At 38.4% G+C, this 15,958-nt stretch overlaps 1 protein-coding gene across 6 annotated transcripts in view; it reads left to right on the top strand.

Annotated features, from left to right (window-relative positions):
- Nucleotides 1-15,958, top strand: part of RGS7 (regulator of G protein signaling 7) — a 290,217-nt gene that overhangs the window by 218,486 nt on the left and 55,773 nt on the right. For all 6 annotated transcript variants that reach the window (XM_064509374.1, XM_064509369.1, XM_064509372.1 and 3 more), the window contains one exon: nucleotides 11,980-12,031. In XM_064509374.1, the coding sequence (XP_064365444.1) occupies nucleotides 11,980-12,031 (52 nt within the window). The remainder of the gene's footprint in view (nucleotides 1-11,979; nucleotides 12,032-15,958) is intronic.

The raw sequence follows: 15,958 nt of genomic DNA, 5'->3' as shown, positions 1-15,958 counted from the left end.
TAAATGTGTTCCTGAGTTGCACAAATGGGAGCTTGTATTGAAGGCTTCATATGAAGGTTCATAGCAAATTATACAGTACTTTTTGTCTGATGTAAGCTAGTAGATGGTGACAGTTTCTCTTAAGTTAAAAAAAAATGATGGAAGGATTTTCCTCAGAAAATTAAGTCAATAAATTGTGTTAAGAAAAGAATGGCCATTCTGATCCTTGAAAATGTACTTGGTAAGCATAGTAATACTAAGTTTGTAAGTATCTCTCATGAAATAAATTACTCTAGTATTTTTGAAGTTTAAGTCAGGAAATGAAATTACCTTACTGACTCTGATTACCAACACAGTCTTAATTTGGAAAAGGGCAGATATCTGTTAGAAAAGGAGTGTAATACATATTCTTTCCTATAAGGGGACTTCTTTATAGATAACAGAGTAGCATTGAAGTAGTGCGTGTTCTTCAAGCAAGTGCAAACACATTTCTATGTCACATTGTATATGAAAAAGATATGCAGGAGCTTCAGAAAAAGCCAGAAGGAACATTCATTTGATATAAACATATAAATATATGTATATATTTTATTCAGGCTCCTACCTAGTTGTATTTCATTGTATTAGATTTCAAACTAAGGGCTTGGGAGGGTAGAATGCTATTCTAACAATGAATACCAAGCTAGAATTTTGCAGAGCAACACCTCTTCTGACTTGTAACAAGTATTTGATTATGTATCCTAGAGTAGTAATTCATTTGTTTTGTTTGCCATGTGCCACTATTGACAGCAGCGGTTGTATTCCGTATTGCAATTAAGCAGTAGTGATGTCAGGTATCACCAACAGATGCTTGAAGATCTTTGCTAGGTCTTTGCTGCTTTGAAATTATGATATGATGAGCATCATTATGAAATTGATTATATAAGTACTACAGTTTGGGAAGCCTGCTCTCTTATTGCCAACTGCATTACATAGTCACAGAAAAATAATCCCTGGTAGGACAAAATCTATTATCCTCAAGATATTTAAGTCTAAATCTTGTCTTTAAAATTGTTTAAATAAGAAACCATAATAAAATAAAATAGACCTGAGATTGCCATCTTTCAAATGCAGAAAAAACTGTGATATACTGGAGATCAGTCATTGTCTCAAGCACTGTATGAGGTTAATTGCTGTAGAATACTTTTATCAATATTTTGATTTGAGTTCTACTCTACAGACCCATGTAAGGGAAAAGAAAGGGTCCTAGTATTTGATCGAAAACTTAAAATGCTAGTGTGAATATAACTAAATATCTTCAGTTGCAGTCCAGCAAGGAAGAGAACAGTTGCTGCATGCATTTCAGTACCACTACTGTCTTTTTGTATGTAGATCCTTGGTGGATCATACAGTGTAAAAAACCTGCCCTTCAGCAGACAGTAAGTTACACATGTGCACGAGTCATACAAAGAGAAGTCATCCCAGGCTTCCTCCCCCACATCCACAGCCACTGTTGATCCAGGAGAGGGGGTCTGAAGGAAAAGTTTTCCCTCCCAGGGTGCTGCCTGCTCCTCAGTATTCAGCCCTGAACCTGTTTTCTCAACTCCATTTCCCCTTCTCTGCCATCCAAAATACCCCCACCTTGCCTTGGTAGCTCTGCACCAGACTGTCCTCTGTGCTCAGACCAGTGACACTTCACAGTTCAGACTTTTCCTTTTCCCACTATTTCCTTTAGCGTCTGCTGTCCCTTGGTGGCTGCTGCACACTCAGTGTTAGTGTAAGGGAAAGCAGGGTGGGCACGGGGTGGCATGGGGTGAAGGGGCTTACTGCTGAGGGAAAGGCACGCAAGGGGTAATGGGATAAGCAAAATGCAGAAGGGGATCAAGGAGTGATTGAGGTCCTGGTTCTTGGCTTATCTCTGCACGAGCAGCAGCCAGGAGGACACATTATCGGAGGACTTGCTTTTGTGGAGGATGGAACTTCTTTATGGAGGTGCTGCTTACTGAATTCTGGGTGAAAACACTGCACTGCTACTGGCCTGCTTATATCTAAATGTGGGAAATGAGCACCTCCCCTACCATAATTTGGAACAGATAGATTAGCATTAGCTGCACTGTGAATAACAGGTTATTGCGGCTAGTTTGTTATGGGCTTTCCTCAGAAAAGTCTACAGTCTACATGGTTGGACATGAAGATGTAGTTAGGGTTAGACCGTAAACCAATGTCAATTGATTTACATAAGTTATGGATTTGGCACATATTTGCCATATGCATATGAAATAAGGTAATTTCCACAAGTGGTGCTGAGTATATAGCCGTAGCAATTAGGCTGTTTGCGGCTTTGTAGCACCCTTTGCAGCTGCTGCTTTAAAGCTGATTTTAATCTGCATTGCTATAACTATGCTAACAATGATAAAACAATGCAATTTTACCTGTTAATGTATAGCATGAGAAAAAATATATAGTGGTTGCATACTGTGTAATTAGAGTTATACCAGCACAACTTATGTGATTAAGAACCCACATTCCTTATCAAAATAAGGCTAATACAAAAACTTGTTATTGAAGCTGTTAAATTGGAAGATAAAGATAGTATATTCAATGGGGAGAAAAGTAACATTTCCAAAAGTTCAACTGTAAATGTATGAATGTTGCACTAGAATACTTACTCAGTTGTTCTGTTGTTTCTTCAGAGATAGGACCCCTTGACTGGACCAGATTCACCAATTTCTAGATATTTCAATAGAAAGAAAAAATACAGTGCACCCGCCAGCACTGAAAAGTTTAGAACTTGTCCCTGCAGAGAAGTCTCTGCCTGCAATACAGTGCCCTGACTTACAAAAACCAAGCTAGCTACAATAACATTCTCTATGCACTTTAATTTTTTTAATCCAAAGGGTAACGGATTCCCCCCTGGTAGTAAAATCGCTTCCAGTTTGTTTTAAACAAGTTAGTGTTGTATAGAAATGGCTAAAAATAGTGGAGATGATTGTGTTTCATTTGCACAAATGCCCTTTTACAGGCAAAATTATGCTAATTACAGTTATTACTCTTGCCATTAGGAGGGCTATAAAATCATAATTGTATCTGCTTTTTTAAATAATGTGGCTTTAGAAATAAAAAAATCATTCCTGATCGTTCTTTGACCTACTCAGGTCTAATTAGGTCAGTTTCTGTGATAATAATTTAATTCAGGGGGGATGGATCTAAATATTAATTGCCTTACTCATAGAGTTGTAGTTTCTTATTAATCTCAATGTGGCAAAGAAGAAAATTTTGTTGTAGCGATGCTCTGCAAACCTGAACTCTCAGATCCTAAACATTTGTATGGCCTTTTCATGGTATTTTAATCCTGAGACCAGAGAAGGAGCTGAATACCTGCTATCCACCCTCCTGTATCTGAGAGCAAATATGTGCGTGGGGCACAAATAAGAAAAGCAAGGTGCACCTTAGAAAGCGGATCCTCCTCAGGCCAAACATTGTTCACTGACATCCTTTCATCCCTGTCCATGTTACTGATATTGTGGCTGTCCTGGTGACAAATGCCTGACTCTTTAGCTGCTAACCTTCCAGAAGTGTCACCCAGAGAAAGAAATGTTGATTTTTTCTACAAATTGCACATCCATCCTAAGTGTCTCGCTGTCCATAGTGAAAAGTAATGTTTTCTGATAGCTTTTGTCTTTAAACAAACTCCTAGGATACTTGGGGCTTGTGATAATCACACTCCCATTTTTTGACAATTAATTTGTAATTTATTGCAAAATAATTTTCAGAGGTGAAGTTTAGGTTCTACTATTGTTTTGTCACTTTTAAGTTGGAAGGCTTAAATAGCTGAGAAATGGGTGAAAATGGGAACAAGTTTCTTGTTGTGAAAACATGAGTCTGGTGAAGATAGCAACAAAAATCTTGATTTTGGCAAGATGAAAATTTCACCTGTGATTTCGTCCCCTGTTCTACCACAGGGAATAGAAAGACATGTTCTTGAAGAGTATGTCTAACCTTTCTGGCCTTGTTTATCCCTTGAAGTGGGGATTAAAATACATAGCAAACAAATGTTGCAGAGAGCTTCGAACATTTTGGATGCAAAAATGTGTGGAGTATTAGGCACTGGAGATGCTTGTGGAGCCCCCTCAGGGGGATCACCACGCTTCCCGGGTCGCTCTGAGTTACTGAGCTGTGCTGAGCTGAGCACCCTGGGACAGTGTCCCGAGCCAAGCCGGCCCCACAGAGGTGAGCTCTCTGGCCGTGTTTGAACACCGCAGCTCTCCAGCCACTGTCCACAGCCTTCCGGGAACAGCTGCCATGACTCGAGAGAAGGGTTTTATTGGAAGCCACGTTTGCTGGGATGAGTTCCTGGTGTGCTGAATTAATCAGGGTCTACATGTCAGGCTAGGCCTGGAAAACATGTCTCTACTTAGGGCTAGGGTTAGGGTTAGGGTTGAGAGAAGGAGAAAGGGGAGAGATGCGGTTAGAGTGGGTGTGGGCAGGGGCTACCAAGGGAAGGTTTCTGCTGCCAAGAGTGCTGTGCTGAGATGAGTTCCTGGTCCGCAGTGATCATGGGGGTCTACATACCAGCCTTGGCCTCAAAAAGTGTCTAGGCTTAGGGTTAGGGTTAGGGTTAGGGTTAGGGTTAGGGTTGAGAGAAGGAGAAAGGGGAGAGTTGCGTTTGGAGTGGGTGTGGGCAGAGGCTGCCAAGGGAAGGTTTCTGCTGCCAAGAGTGCTGTGCTGGAACAAGTTCCTGGTCCGCAGTGATCATGGGGGTCTACGTGCCAGCCTTAGCCTGCAAAAGTGTCTAGGCTTAGGTTTCATCTCAGCCTTCCCTTGGCAGCCCCTGTCCACATCCACTCCAACAGCAGCTCTCCCCTTTCTTCTTCTCCCAACCCTAACCCTAACCCTAACCATAGCCCTAAGCTTAGACATTGTTTCCGGGCCTAGCCTGACGTGTAGACCGTGGTTAATCCGGCACACCAGGAACTCATCCCAGCACAGCACTCTTGGCAGCAGAAACCTTCCCTTGGCAGCCCCTGCCCACACCCACTCCAACCGCAACTCTCCCCTTTCTCCTTCTCTCAACCCTGACCCTAACCCTATCTTTTTGCAATAACAGAAGAAAACAGGTTAGTTTCTCCAGCATTTTGCAGGTTTTGTTTGGAAATCGCAAGTGCAAGGGCTATTTCGTAGTCTCTGCAGCTCAGGCTCAGCATACACTAGTTCTGTTTAGGTTTCAAAGAGGGGAAAACCATTTCAAATCCATGTGTCTTTCTGACTGCCCTATCTGTCTGCTCAGACACTCTTTCCCTCACTGCCTTTCATGTTCATCCACTTCCCAGGTTAGGAAAGAGGAGTCACAGAGCCAAAATCTCCATCTGCATTCCTCAACCTCTTTTTTTAATTCCCAGTTCGCAAGGGAGCACTGCTGGCTGATATCCTTCCTGTAGGGGCTAAATACTGCTAGACCAGCGTTCTTAACCCTTCCTTTGCTAAGAGATTGTTTGAGTCAACTGCAGTGAATATAAAACTGAATGACTATGAATTCTGCCATCTCTCACGCAAGGCATTTAAGCTTGTGTATAACAGTTCTTTAGCAAAGACTTGATTTCTGTGGTTTATAAAGATTCCCTGGTGGCCATCAGAAGAAGGATAACAGTAATATGCAAAGGAAAGTTTATGACTGATTTGAATATTCCTCCCCCATCCACAGTAATCAGATTTAAAAGATTTCAGGGAGTGGAGCAGCTTCAGAAACTACAATCCTTTTCCTTTTACTGTCAACAAGGGGTAGCTGAAAGATGCGTAATGGCTTCCCCCTTCAGTAATACAGTTTAATGCATAGAAATTAATCATATTTATAAAAGCTGATGAGCAACACTGATTTTTACAAGTGCCTATTTCATTAGTTCAGATATTATTATTGATTAATTTTATAGTAGAGTCAAAGCAGATCTATTTGTGTGCTCACCATGTATGGCAGCTACTGCGGCCCGTATGTTTAATGCAGCGTATGTATTATTTTGCAGGATTTTGTTTCACATTTATTAACAGGAGGATTATGGATTTCTGTGGTTAAATTTAACTAATAATATAAGTCTGTAATTCAAGAGAAACAGTGTGCATTTGCATGTGCAAAATCCATGTTCTGCCAGTGGTCGTAAAGATCTTTGTAACACCTGGTTTTCTTATAAATACTTAAATGGTTCTGTGATAGCAAATGTGATGCTAGGTAAGACCCTATTTCTCTAGCTGCTGACTTGTACTGGCTGCTTATTCAAATTAAACATACAATTAAACAAAGTGCCTTAAAACTGTAGTAATAAAAACTGGCAGCATTATTTCTGCCTGGGCTGATAAACAGTACTTGACTTTCCCCAAAACGTTCTACCACCCACCTTCCTTCCCGCTATAAGTGGGATGTCATGGCAAAGTGACAAATGTTCCCTGTTTAATACTTGTTCATGACAAACTGCTTCACATTTCCTTCTGAGGAAAAATAATTTTTTTAAGTATAATAATTCCTTCAGACTCTCTACATTTCACAAAGAAAAATTAGTTTTATAAACTTCTATCTGAAAATGGTGTTGAGGTACAGCATCTTATACCATCTCTGTAACTCTCCTGGGCAAAATCTTCAGTCACCTGGGGTTTCTAGGTCATGAAACAAAGCATGCAAGTTGTATGATGTTTGAGCTATAGGAATATGTAGCACTGTAAGGGATGTTATAGATACTTCTGCAGTGTACTCTGGATATGTGAGTTGTAAGAAAAAATGAAACCAAGCTTTCTCCCGCAGACTGCATTAAGTTTGCAAATGTAAACAATTGTCCAGGCATAGAGAAGTTCATTTACATGGGCAGTGTCTCCTTGCATTGCTATGGGAGTTTTTTTAATAGGTCAGAAGTGGGAGACTAGCTTTCTACTTTGCACACACTCCCTTTTCTCACTTACCTAAACCTCGTTTCTTGAGACCAGGGATCTTCTTACCAGTCTGTGCTGACTTGCCTATCTTTCCTGTTTGGACAAGGTAACTCCTCCAACCCTCACTCTTCATGGATAACCCGTCCAGCAAATTCTTCTGAGGGGTTGCTTATAAATCTGGACTGTGAAGTTACATGATTAAACAAAGGCTTTTAACATCTAAAGGATAAAGTAATACTCCAGACTCTATTTGCAGGAAAATTATTTTTTGGAGTCATGGGTTCTGGGGGTTTCTGCCTAGGATCTTTTGCAAGATCAGCATTAACTTGTCTGATTACCGTGGCTGGAACAAATAGACCTCTCTGTAGCGAGGAGCCTGTCCAATGCAGGGGCTGAAGAGGAAGGCAGCTTTGGAGAGGTGGGTCTGCACGCAGGACATACCTGTGGGGAACGGAGACCCACAAGGTGCTGTCTGGTAGACTAAAGAGCCAAGCTGAATAGGACTCCTTGATACACATTCCCAAAAGCTTAATGTACCATTCTAACAATTGAATTACACTGTCACAAAAGTTTGGCAGATCAGGCTTCTCCCTGGACCTTTTCCTAGCCAGGGGTGATATTGCTTGAAATTAGCATTTATTACCAGAATTTAGCAAGGAGAACTCTGGCAAAGTAGATTAAGACTAGAACTTTATAACTGTTAATACCAAACAATTAGGCAAGAAAATGTGGAAAACACCTTTGGGAAAACTTCAGTCATTTTAGCTACAGACAGGTTTATTGCTGATGGATTTTTGCATAGAATGACAGGATTATAAAAATCCTTTAATCAGAAATTGATTTTTAAAGCCTTTCATTTCCAGTGTCTATATTTTTAAAATTGGTTTTTATTTTTGTGCTTTCGATTTTTTTCTGTTTGCATTTTAACCCTGATTTTTCTGCCTGGCTTTAGGAGGATTTCCCTTGCACCTCCCACCACCATTTCTGTTCTGTTTTGAAAGTAAATAGCTCTTCCCTAGTCTTTGAAAACATTTTTTGAACAGGTGCGTGCCCATCTTACGGTGATACCATAGTTTCGTACTTGCTGATAAGAATGTAATGTAGGACCTTGCTTTGGTCAAAATACATTGCGTCTACTGTTTCTTACCTGCTAGGGGCTTTGCATAGTCAGAGACCTAATATGGTCTTGAGAAATCCAAGTTGCAGTTAACTTTTTAGTCTTTAGGGATTTGCAGATGCATAGTGCATTTAAACTGTTTGAGCTTGAATCTAGAAAGTTTGAGTTTAGAAAGTTTCTGTAAATTGGCTGAACTAACCCGCTTTTTTCCCCTTTTGGGAAAAGGTAGATCTTTGCCTTGCTCTAGTCTTCTGGGACTCCTCTGTTCTATGTGAGTTTTTAAAAATAACTGCTCGTGTTTCAAAGGTCACTTGAGTGAATGTTTTTCACATATATGACTTGCATGTCAGATAATTTGCACCCCTTTAAGCATCCTGCAGATAATTTAATACTTTTAATAACCCTTACCAATTTAGAGGTCGATGACTATAAGATGCTGTAGAGAATTAGGGATAGGGGAAAAAGAGAGGTATTAGAGCAAATTTCTACTCATAATATTTACATGTGCTTATAACTCGCAGTGCTGCTGAGTCAGGGGTTGGGTTTTCGCTTGTTTTTGTTTTTAAGAAATAAAGCCGCAGTTTACACACACGAAAATTGGGTACTTCCTTAAGCGTTTTATGGCGAATTTCATCAGGCCTCCAACTTGAACTGTCTGACCTTATATAAATATTTCTCATCCTGTTTTTTCTGTACTTCACCCTGTAGTCTTACCTTCTTGTCAAAATTAATTTTAGGCATGTCCAGAGAATTGATTGTAGCAGACCTGAACTTTGTTCCACTTCACGCCAGCTGGCTGGAAGCCAGCCCTGGCCGCGCTGCTGTGCTCCAGCTAATGAGCTCTGCTTCTCAGCAGGTCTGTTGGACAAGGCAGAGCACCACACTAGCAGGGTCACAGCCGGCAGTTCAGAGGTAGCTTGTGTCTGCCCAGTTCAGGGCATCAGCAAGGAAAACTCATGCCTGCCTGTCATTCCCTGGGCAGAAAGGCCCTTTTCTGACCACAGTTTCCCTCCTGGAGACTGAAATGAGGAAGGCTTTTAATAATCATCTGTATTACCTGTTATTTCAACCTCTTTCCCATCTCTTGATGTTTCCTTTTTGTTGATTTTTTTTTTTTTTTTTTTTGCCTTACCTTTTAACATATTCTGGAGCTGTTTATTATTACTTCTCATGTACTTTTCTAATTAAAACTCATGTTCTGTTTTAGCCTCTCTGCTTTTATCTCTGGAAGGGTGAGAGTGGGGAGAGGCTTAGACTCACCCTTATTAGCATATGCATTCATTTGCACTTCTTGTATGATCTCTTTTCAGTGTTTAGTTGACTGAAGATTGACAGTGTGGCCTCACTGGTCTGTTGCTATGCTTTCTCTCTAAAGGTACTTAGACACTTAATACAGTCTTTCTCAATAACTGTCAGCTCCCTTCTATCTCTTTACCCTAAGATTGTTTTCCCAGGAGACTGTATCTACCCGTTTGTTGAACCCCATTCTGTTAAACTTGTCTTTTCAGAGTACCGAGCTCTGTCATTACACAATCACTTTCACCCAAATGATTACACATTTACAAAGTCTCATTAATTTTCCTCTAATGGAATCAAATCTAAAATATTTGTTCCCTCTACAGCTTTGTTCAACTTCTGAAAGAAAAAAGTGTCCACTGTACATTTTCAGAATTACCTGTATGCAGCCACATTATTTCTTCAGCAGATATCTGGATAAGTCCTCTGTTAGAAGCAGGTCCTGTCATTTGGACGTTTATTTCTGAACTTCAGAAAAGCCTTAGCCACCTCTTTCTCCTAGTGAGTTAAAGCAATATTTTGCAAGACTTGAGAACCTGCCTCCTTCCCGTAGTCTATTTATCATCCCCAACATGCAAGTTCCAGTAAAAGTTTAACGTGTTATTTTAACTAAATACTGAAAACAATAATGTCAGATTTATCTTTCATTGATGCAACCTCTCTGAGTGCCTCTCAGAACGATTTCTTGCAGTATTATTTCTGGCCAGGGGTAGTTTTTCATTTATGGCATGAAATGGCAGGATCCTCCTGTCACATCATAAACACATAGTATTTCCTAATGGCCTAACCTGAAATGAATGCCAAAATCTCATGGGATTAGCTCAAAATCAGAAGATAGAATTTACCTTTTTAATCTTATTGGGGCAGGACCATATCTAATTTCTCAAGAGCCATCCTAAGTGTACATGAGGAATTTTTAATACGGAGTTCACAGCAAATATACCAAATATACCATCAGAAGAATTTTTTTTTTCCTTTTCACTTCTGAATGGGTTCTTCCCCAGCGTCTTTCTCCAACCATCCTCCAAGACAGATGCTATTACCTCCGAATAACTTCTGAGCTCCAACCAGTTTCAGCAACTTCCTGAGCCAGATATGGTTTCTATGTATTTAGAAACCCCAGGTTTGAAAAGTATTGAGTTAAATCATTGTAACTTTATGCTTTATAAGATTAATATTGTTAAATCATTTTAACAGCTTTTTGATTCTCTGGAATTCACTGAGTGCTGCCATTTATAATTTAGGGGTTCTCTTGCCTAGTCTTGCCATTCGTGGTTGTATTGGTCACTTTGGTTCCAGTGGCGCTACAAAGGAGTAATTGATAGGAAGAATGACTTACTGTTACTGCATTGAAGAGCAAGAAACAACTTAGAAGAAACTTGTCTCAGCCTTTGAAATTAGCCTGTGACTTTTTTTTATCCTTTAACTCATTATTATTGCTTCATAAATAGCAAAAAGCTGCAAGATTGAATATTACATTTTCTACATTTTGTATACTGTTTCAAAAGACATCTATAATACTTTATTTTAGGTGTTTATATTCCTGGCTTAGAAGGAGGACTGAGAAGCAAACAAGAGGCAGGGAACGAGCTTCTGCTCCTATTAAAGTTGATGGGTCATTGTTACAATAGAGTTAAATTTGTAATCCTACTTATTTAATTTGAAAGTGGGTATGAATGTGTCACCTTTCTGTCCTCTTGATTTCTAAATTACCATTAAAACATTTTTGAGGGAGGTGTACATGAAGAGAGGTTTCCATTTTTGCAGCTGGGAGGTCTTTGAGAAAAAGCAATAGGAAGCAAAGGGTAAAGTAGAGGTTTGTCCTAAGGAAGCACCTGTGTTTCAAAATACAGCTCAGACCAGTCCTTGCATTTAATTAGGTTAAATCAACTTCCCAAATGGTACATAATTGTGTGTGAATGTGTATATGTATACATATATAATATACTATGTGTATAAATACTATAATCCTTTACATTTTTACCAAAAAAAGGAGGTTTCATGTGAAAAATGCCTATGTTGTCTTATTTTCTTCATTTGGTGGAAAGGAATTATTTTAACAATATATTTCACCCAGTTTTAATAAAAATAAAAAAGAATTAATTCTTGATATTTTTATTGGCTTTCCATTAAAAACATCACATTTTAAATATGAAATGACAAGTGATAAAAAGATTTGGAAAAAACAGAGCTTCAACAAATGAAAATGACTTTGATAACTTGGTGAAAACAGGATGTGTTTATTGGCATTTTTTAATAAATAGCTTCTAGGAAAGAGTCTTGAATATTAATATATATTAATGAAGATGCTCCAAAATCAAGAACTGAATGGACCTGAAAGTCTTTTCTGTCTTTTCACCTTCTAAAACTCATTCTTCAGGGCAGGTGAGAGGTATGTTGCTAGGGAAGATGAAAAAGACAACCTCACTCCCTAACCTTGTGTTTTTTGTTCTCTTACCTTTAGAAATAAAAAGAACACTTTGTTCTTCTTTTTCAGTGCCATTCTGACACTAGTGCAATAAACAGGCGTACCAAAGTAATTTGCTGTTTTGATGCCTGTTTCAACACTGTCGAGTTAACAGTATAATAGATCTACCAAAAATGTAAATTGACTTTAAAAAGCAGTATCAATCCAAGGACTGTGTAATGCTTGCATTGTCTAACCTGTGTTCCCTACTTTTTTGTTTTGTCTATAGACACCCTATTTTTGGCCATCTAATTGTTGGGAGCCGGAAAACACAGACTATGGTCAGTGTGGACATCTTTCCTATTTCTTTCGGGAACTATGTATTATATGAATGAACACATCATTGCAGTCTGTCTCATTTGATCATCCCACTGTTAAAAAAAACATTTATTTTGTGTAATCCCTGTGCAAGAATTGCGGATACTGAACTAAAGTTGTTCCACTTTTTAAGGTTTATCAAAGTGGAAGTCCGATTTCAGGTTGATCCAGGAGAAAAAGCAGTCTCAAAACACCCCAAAATCTACTTTTCCCTTTATACTTTCTGTTTACTCCATTGAGTGCAATCATTTTCAGTGACAAAGTCTCAGTGAAGCAAAGGATACTTTATTGATGATTATACAATAGTTATTCTCAGGTTCAGATGCAAAGATGTACCTAATTTAGAACTCTTACCTCTGATATATGGCATGTGGAAAATTATTTGTTTTGGAAACTAGGAACTGTATTAGAAATATATCTTATTTATCTGCCTGGTTTTATGGGTTTCATTCATAAATTACACATTATAATTATTGATATGTACTTACACAGTAAAATCTGGACATAATAGGTAGTGAAGTATTACAAAAAGCCTCAAGCTAAGCTTTTCAAAAATGATAACCAAAATTAGGTTCCTCTGTACTCCAAATAATAACACAATTTTTAAAGAAAATGGATAATCTATGGACAGTCTCCTGTTCATTTGAATACAGACTGTAAGTACTCAGCTCACCTCCAGACCAGCTCACTTGTTTAGGTGACCAAGCATCTATATGATAGCTTATCTCTTCAAAACCTCGGATTTTTGAAACTCTATTTATAACTCTTTGGAAATTTAGATGGGCATTTACATGTAATAGTGACTCAGTTATAGTACTCAGGAGCTGAAGATTGAAGGGATCAGTGTAAGGATGAATGATTCTAATAGATGTTTGCCACCTTTGTGCAGCTGACACAGTTTGATTTCAAATACATTGCTCAGTAAAACAATTCCAAGCTGAGATTTTCAGCAGAACTGAGTGCCTTCAATGTAGAGTTTGAAAACAGTGCCAGTTTCCTCATCCTGTAGAATGAGGAAATGCTTATCTTTTTAAAAAAATACTGAGATTTGAAGATGTCTGGCAAATAGGTATCAAAAGGTCCTAGAGAGCAGTAATTTATATCATACCTAATTGCTACTCCATATGAGGAAATTGGTTGCTAAAGAACACGTGTTTGATTTACCACTTAGTATATTATTCTTTCTTTTCTTTGAAAGTGTTATTTGCTTTCCTCAAAGGGGCACTTTGTTATAGTATTCTAATATGTTAAAGATCAGAAAGTAATTTATTGTGGTTTTAACAGACATTGAGCTGTTCAGCTGTAATGCCTGTGATATTACTAGGGGAATTTTGATAAGTAAATATATATTCAAAAATACTTATTAGAACTTCCTGCTGGCTAGCAGGTCTGAACTCGAGGTCAGGTTGGGGAATAATTTTGATTAATATCCTTTAATGTAAACTGGGAGATGCTAACCTTCTAGTCACAGCTAGTTACTAGAGTGGGCAATGATTTACATACATTAGACTGTCGGTGAATAGAAACCTTATAAAATCTGTACAGTTTTTGCATGCCAGAAAGTCACAAAATTCAATTTGGGGTCATGTGGGGAGGTGCCTTTGTTCAGGATTAAACTTACAGGTTTAAGAGATTTTGATGTTTAAATATAAAATCTGTAAAAAATGTTCCACTTGGTAAATTTGAGTTCTTCTGTTGTACTGGGGCAAGGGAGGGGAAAGCCCCAAACTGCCATTATATTGCTTCTTCGGAGTATGAGCCAAGAGTCCAGGCCTCTGAGAAATCTGCCTGTAGCTCCCCTTGGAACGGGGCAGAGCATTGTGCTAGATCTGCCTAGGGCAACGGTTTATCGCTAGAATTGGCCGGTACTAGAGCATTCACAGAAAATCAATTTCTAAGACAACTTTTCAACAGTGTTCTTATTGGGTTAGCAGCTTCCCAGTTCCAGAAATTAGCATTTGCCCTGTGGCCTAAGGATTTTTTTCACAGAGCTTTCTGTGGAAGAGATGGCAGATGAGGGGAGAACTGAACACAGCTGCTAGCAAAAAGGATCATGTAACTGTTGTAAACAAATGGTCATCAGAAGAATAAAGAGAACAGATAATATTTGAAAATCTAAAAGTAATCTCAAGTAAGACTGAAATGGTTTGAGGATATTAAATACTTTAAGTACTTACAGTTTTCACCCCAAATCAGCTCCAAAGAGGTTCTGCAGATTTTCACAGTAATTGTGTTCCTTACTAGAAAATATAAATAGAATTTATCTTATTACAGATATGCAAATGTATTTATTTCTTGTAATGTATTATGGTGCTGTGCAGTGCTTCCTTTCTTACAGACTGTGGGTCATATTCTGAACAACCTTGAATCTCCACCTCCCAAAACAAATGAGTGTGACAGGCATTCAGGGTCTCTCAAATAAGCAAAAAATAGGCTTTCTCAGTAATCTTCTTTTATCAAAGTTAATAACAAAGCAAACCAATTTCTTTGGCATTGACCTAATTTTACAAGCCTTTGAAAACACACTACAATTTTATTTTATTTTAAAAAATACTCCCAATCATTTACCGTTACTCGCTCATAGCTGGGCTACTGCCCAGAATGAAGAATAGTGCCAGTAAAATAATTAACCTTAAGCTACAAATTAAGTGAGATTGAGATACTCTGTGTTCATTTATTACCAGAGCTAACTCAGAAAGAAATAATCTTTACATCTTTGGAGGATACTCTAAAATATCATTTCATTTCCTGCTCTATGTTAGCTTGTAATGTCAAATATTTCATAACAAAGATAATGTAAAGAAAAAACCCACCAAAACAAAATCTTTCAAAGGTGTTCTTCAAGAAACTGCAGGCCAGTTTTCACAGTAAAGCAGCACAGTGCTATTTCTTGATGGAAGAAAGAAGGTTTGGATTAATTTATCACATGTCAAAACGAAATTGTATGGCATTGGTAACTGTCAAAATAGCCATCATTTGATCATTTTGAGGCTACTAAGAAAATGTCAATTTTCAGAAAGTGCTGAACGTTTCCTTCCCTTTTTCTTGAAAATCATGCTGTAAGAGATCTCAAGATAGATGCCTCAAGTTGCAGATCATTTTTAAAAGGCAAGTTCTTAGGTTTCATCTGTTGAAGGTACCTATCTTCATACTGCATGTCATGGAGTCCACCCATGCAGGACAGATTGTTCTGTGCAGAATCCCATTCGTTTCAGCAGGATTTTGTCATCGAAGATTTGCACACTTCACTTCTTTGGTTTTAGAGGCTGGTGTAGTTCAAGGCACTTTGCCTTTCCTGTGAGTTAAGTCATGTCCCTGAATTATGATTGATTTTGTGACTATTAGAATTGGATCTCAGGTTCAGCAAACTGGCTCTGTTTGTTATGGAAGTGACTACAGCTGATGACTGAGTGTACTACCTGCCTGTAATGCAGGCAACGTTATTTTTTGACTAGCAGATTTTTTTCTGGCAGATTGAAAAACAGTTCATGTCATCAAGAGTTAATTAAATTACAAGACTTGTTAAATTTATAGCACCTCAGAATGGGTAAATATGTTGCATATGAGATTGTTACTCCATATGCATGTGGCCTCATGGGACTAATCAGGTTCTATTGGAGGTTTAGTGACTCATAGCTGTTGGAAATTTGAGGAAATTAATTCTTTACTGTTCTCGTGTTTGACGGTGATAAGTAAGAAAGATGAAAGGTTAGGGGAAAATTCCATTCAAAATAAAATACAAATTATTTTTATGTTTGAAAAGCTCGAATCTAAGCCTAAGCAGAGAAAAGTAGTTGTGAGAATGCAAGAGCTACCTAAGAATTTCAAGGCAGGTGGATGAAGATATGCAGGAAAATTAGCAACTTTTAGCCATTTCCTCTCTGCTGCTT

Source organism: Dromaius novaehollandiae, chromosome 3 (assembly GCF_036370855.1).
Source record: "Dromaius novaehollandiae isolate bDroNov1 chromosome 3, bDroNov1.hap1, whole genome shotgun sequence".
NCBI lineage: Eukaryota > Metazoa > Chordata > Aves > Casuariiformes > Dromaiidae > Dromaius > Dromaius novaehollandiae.
This window is presented reverse-complemented; position numbering and strand designations above follow the sequence as displayed.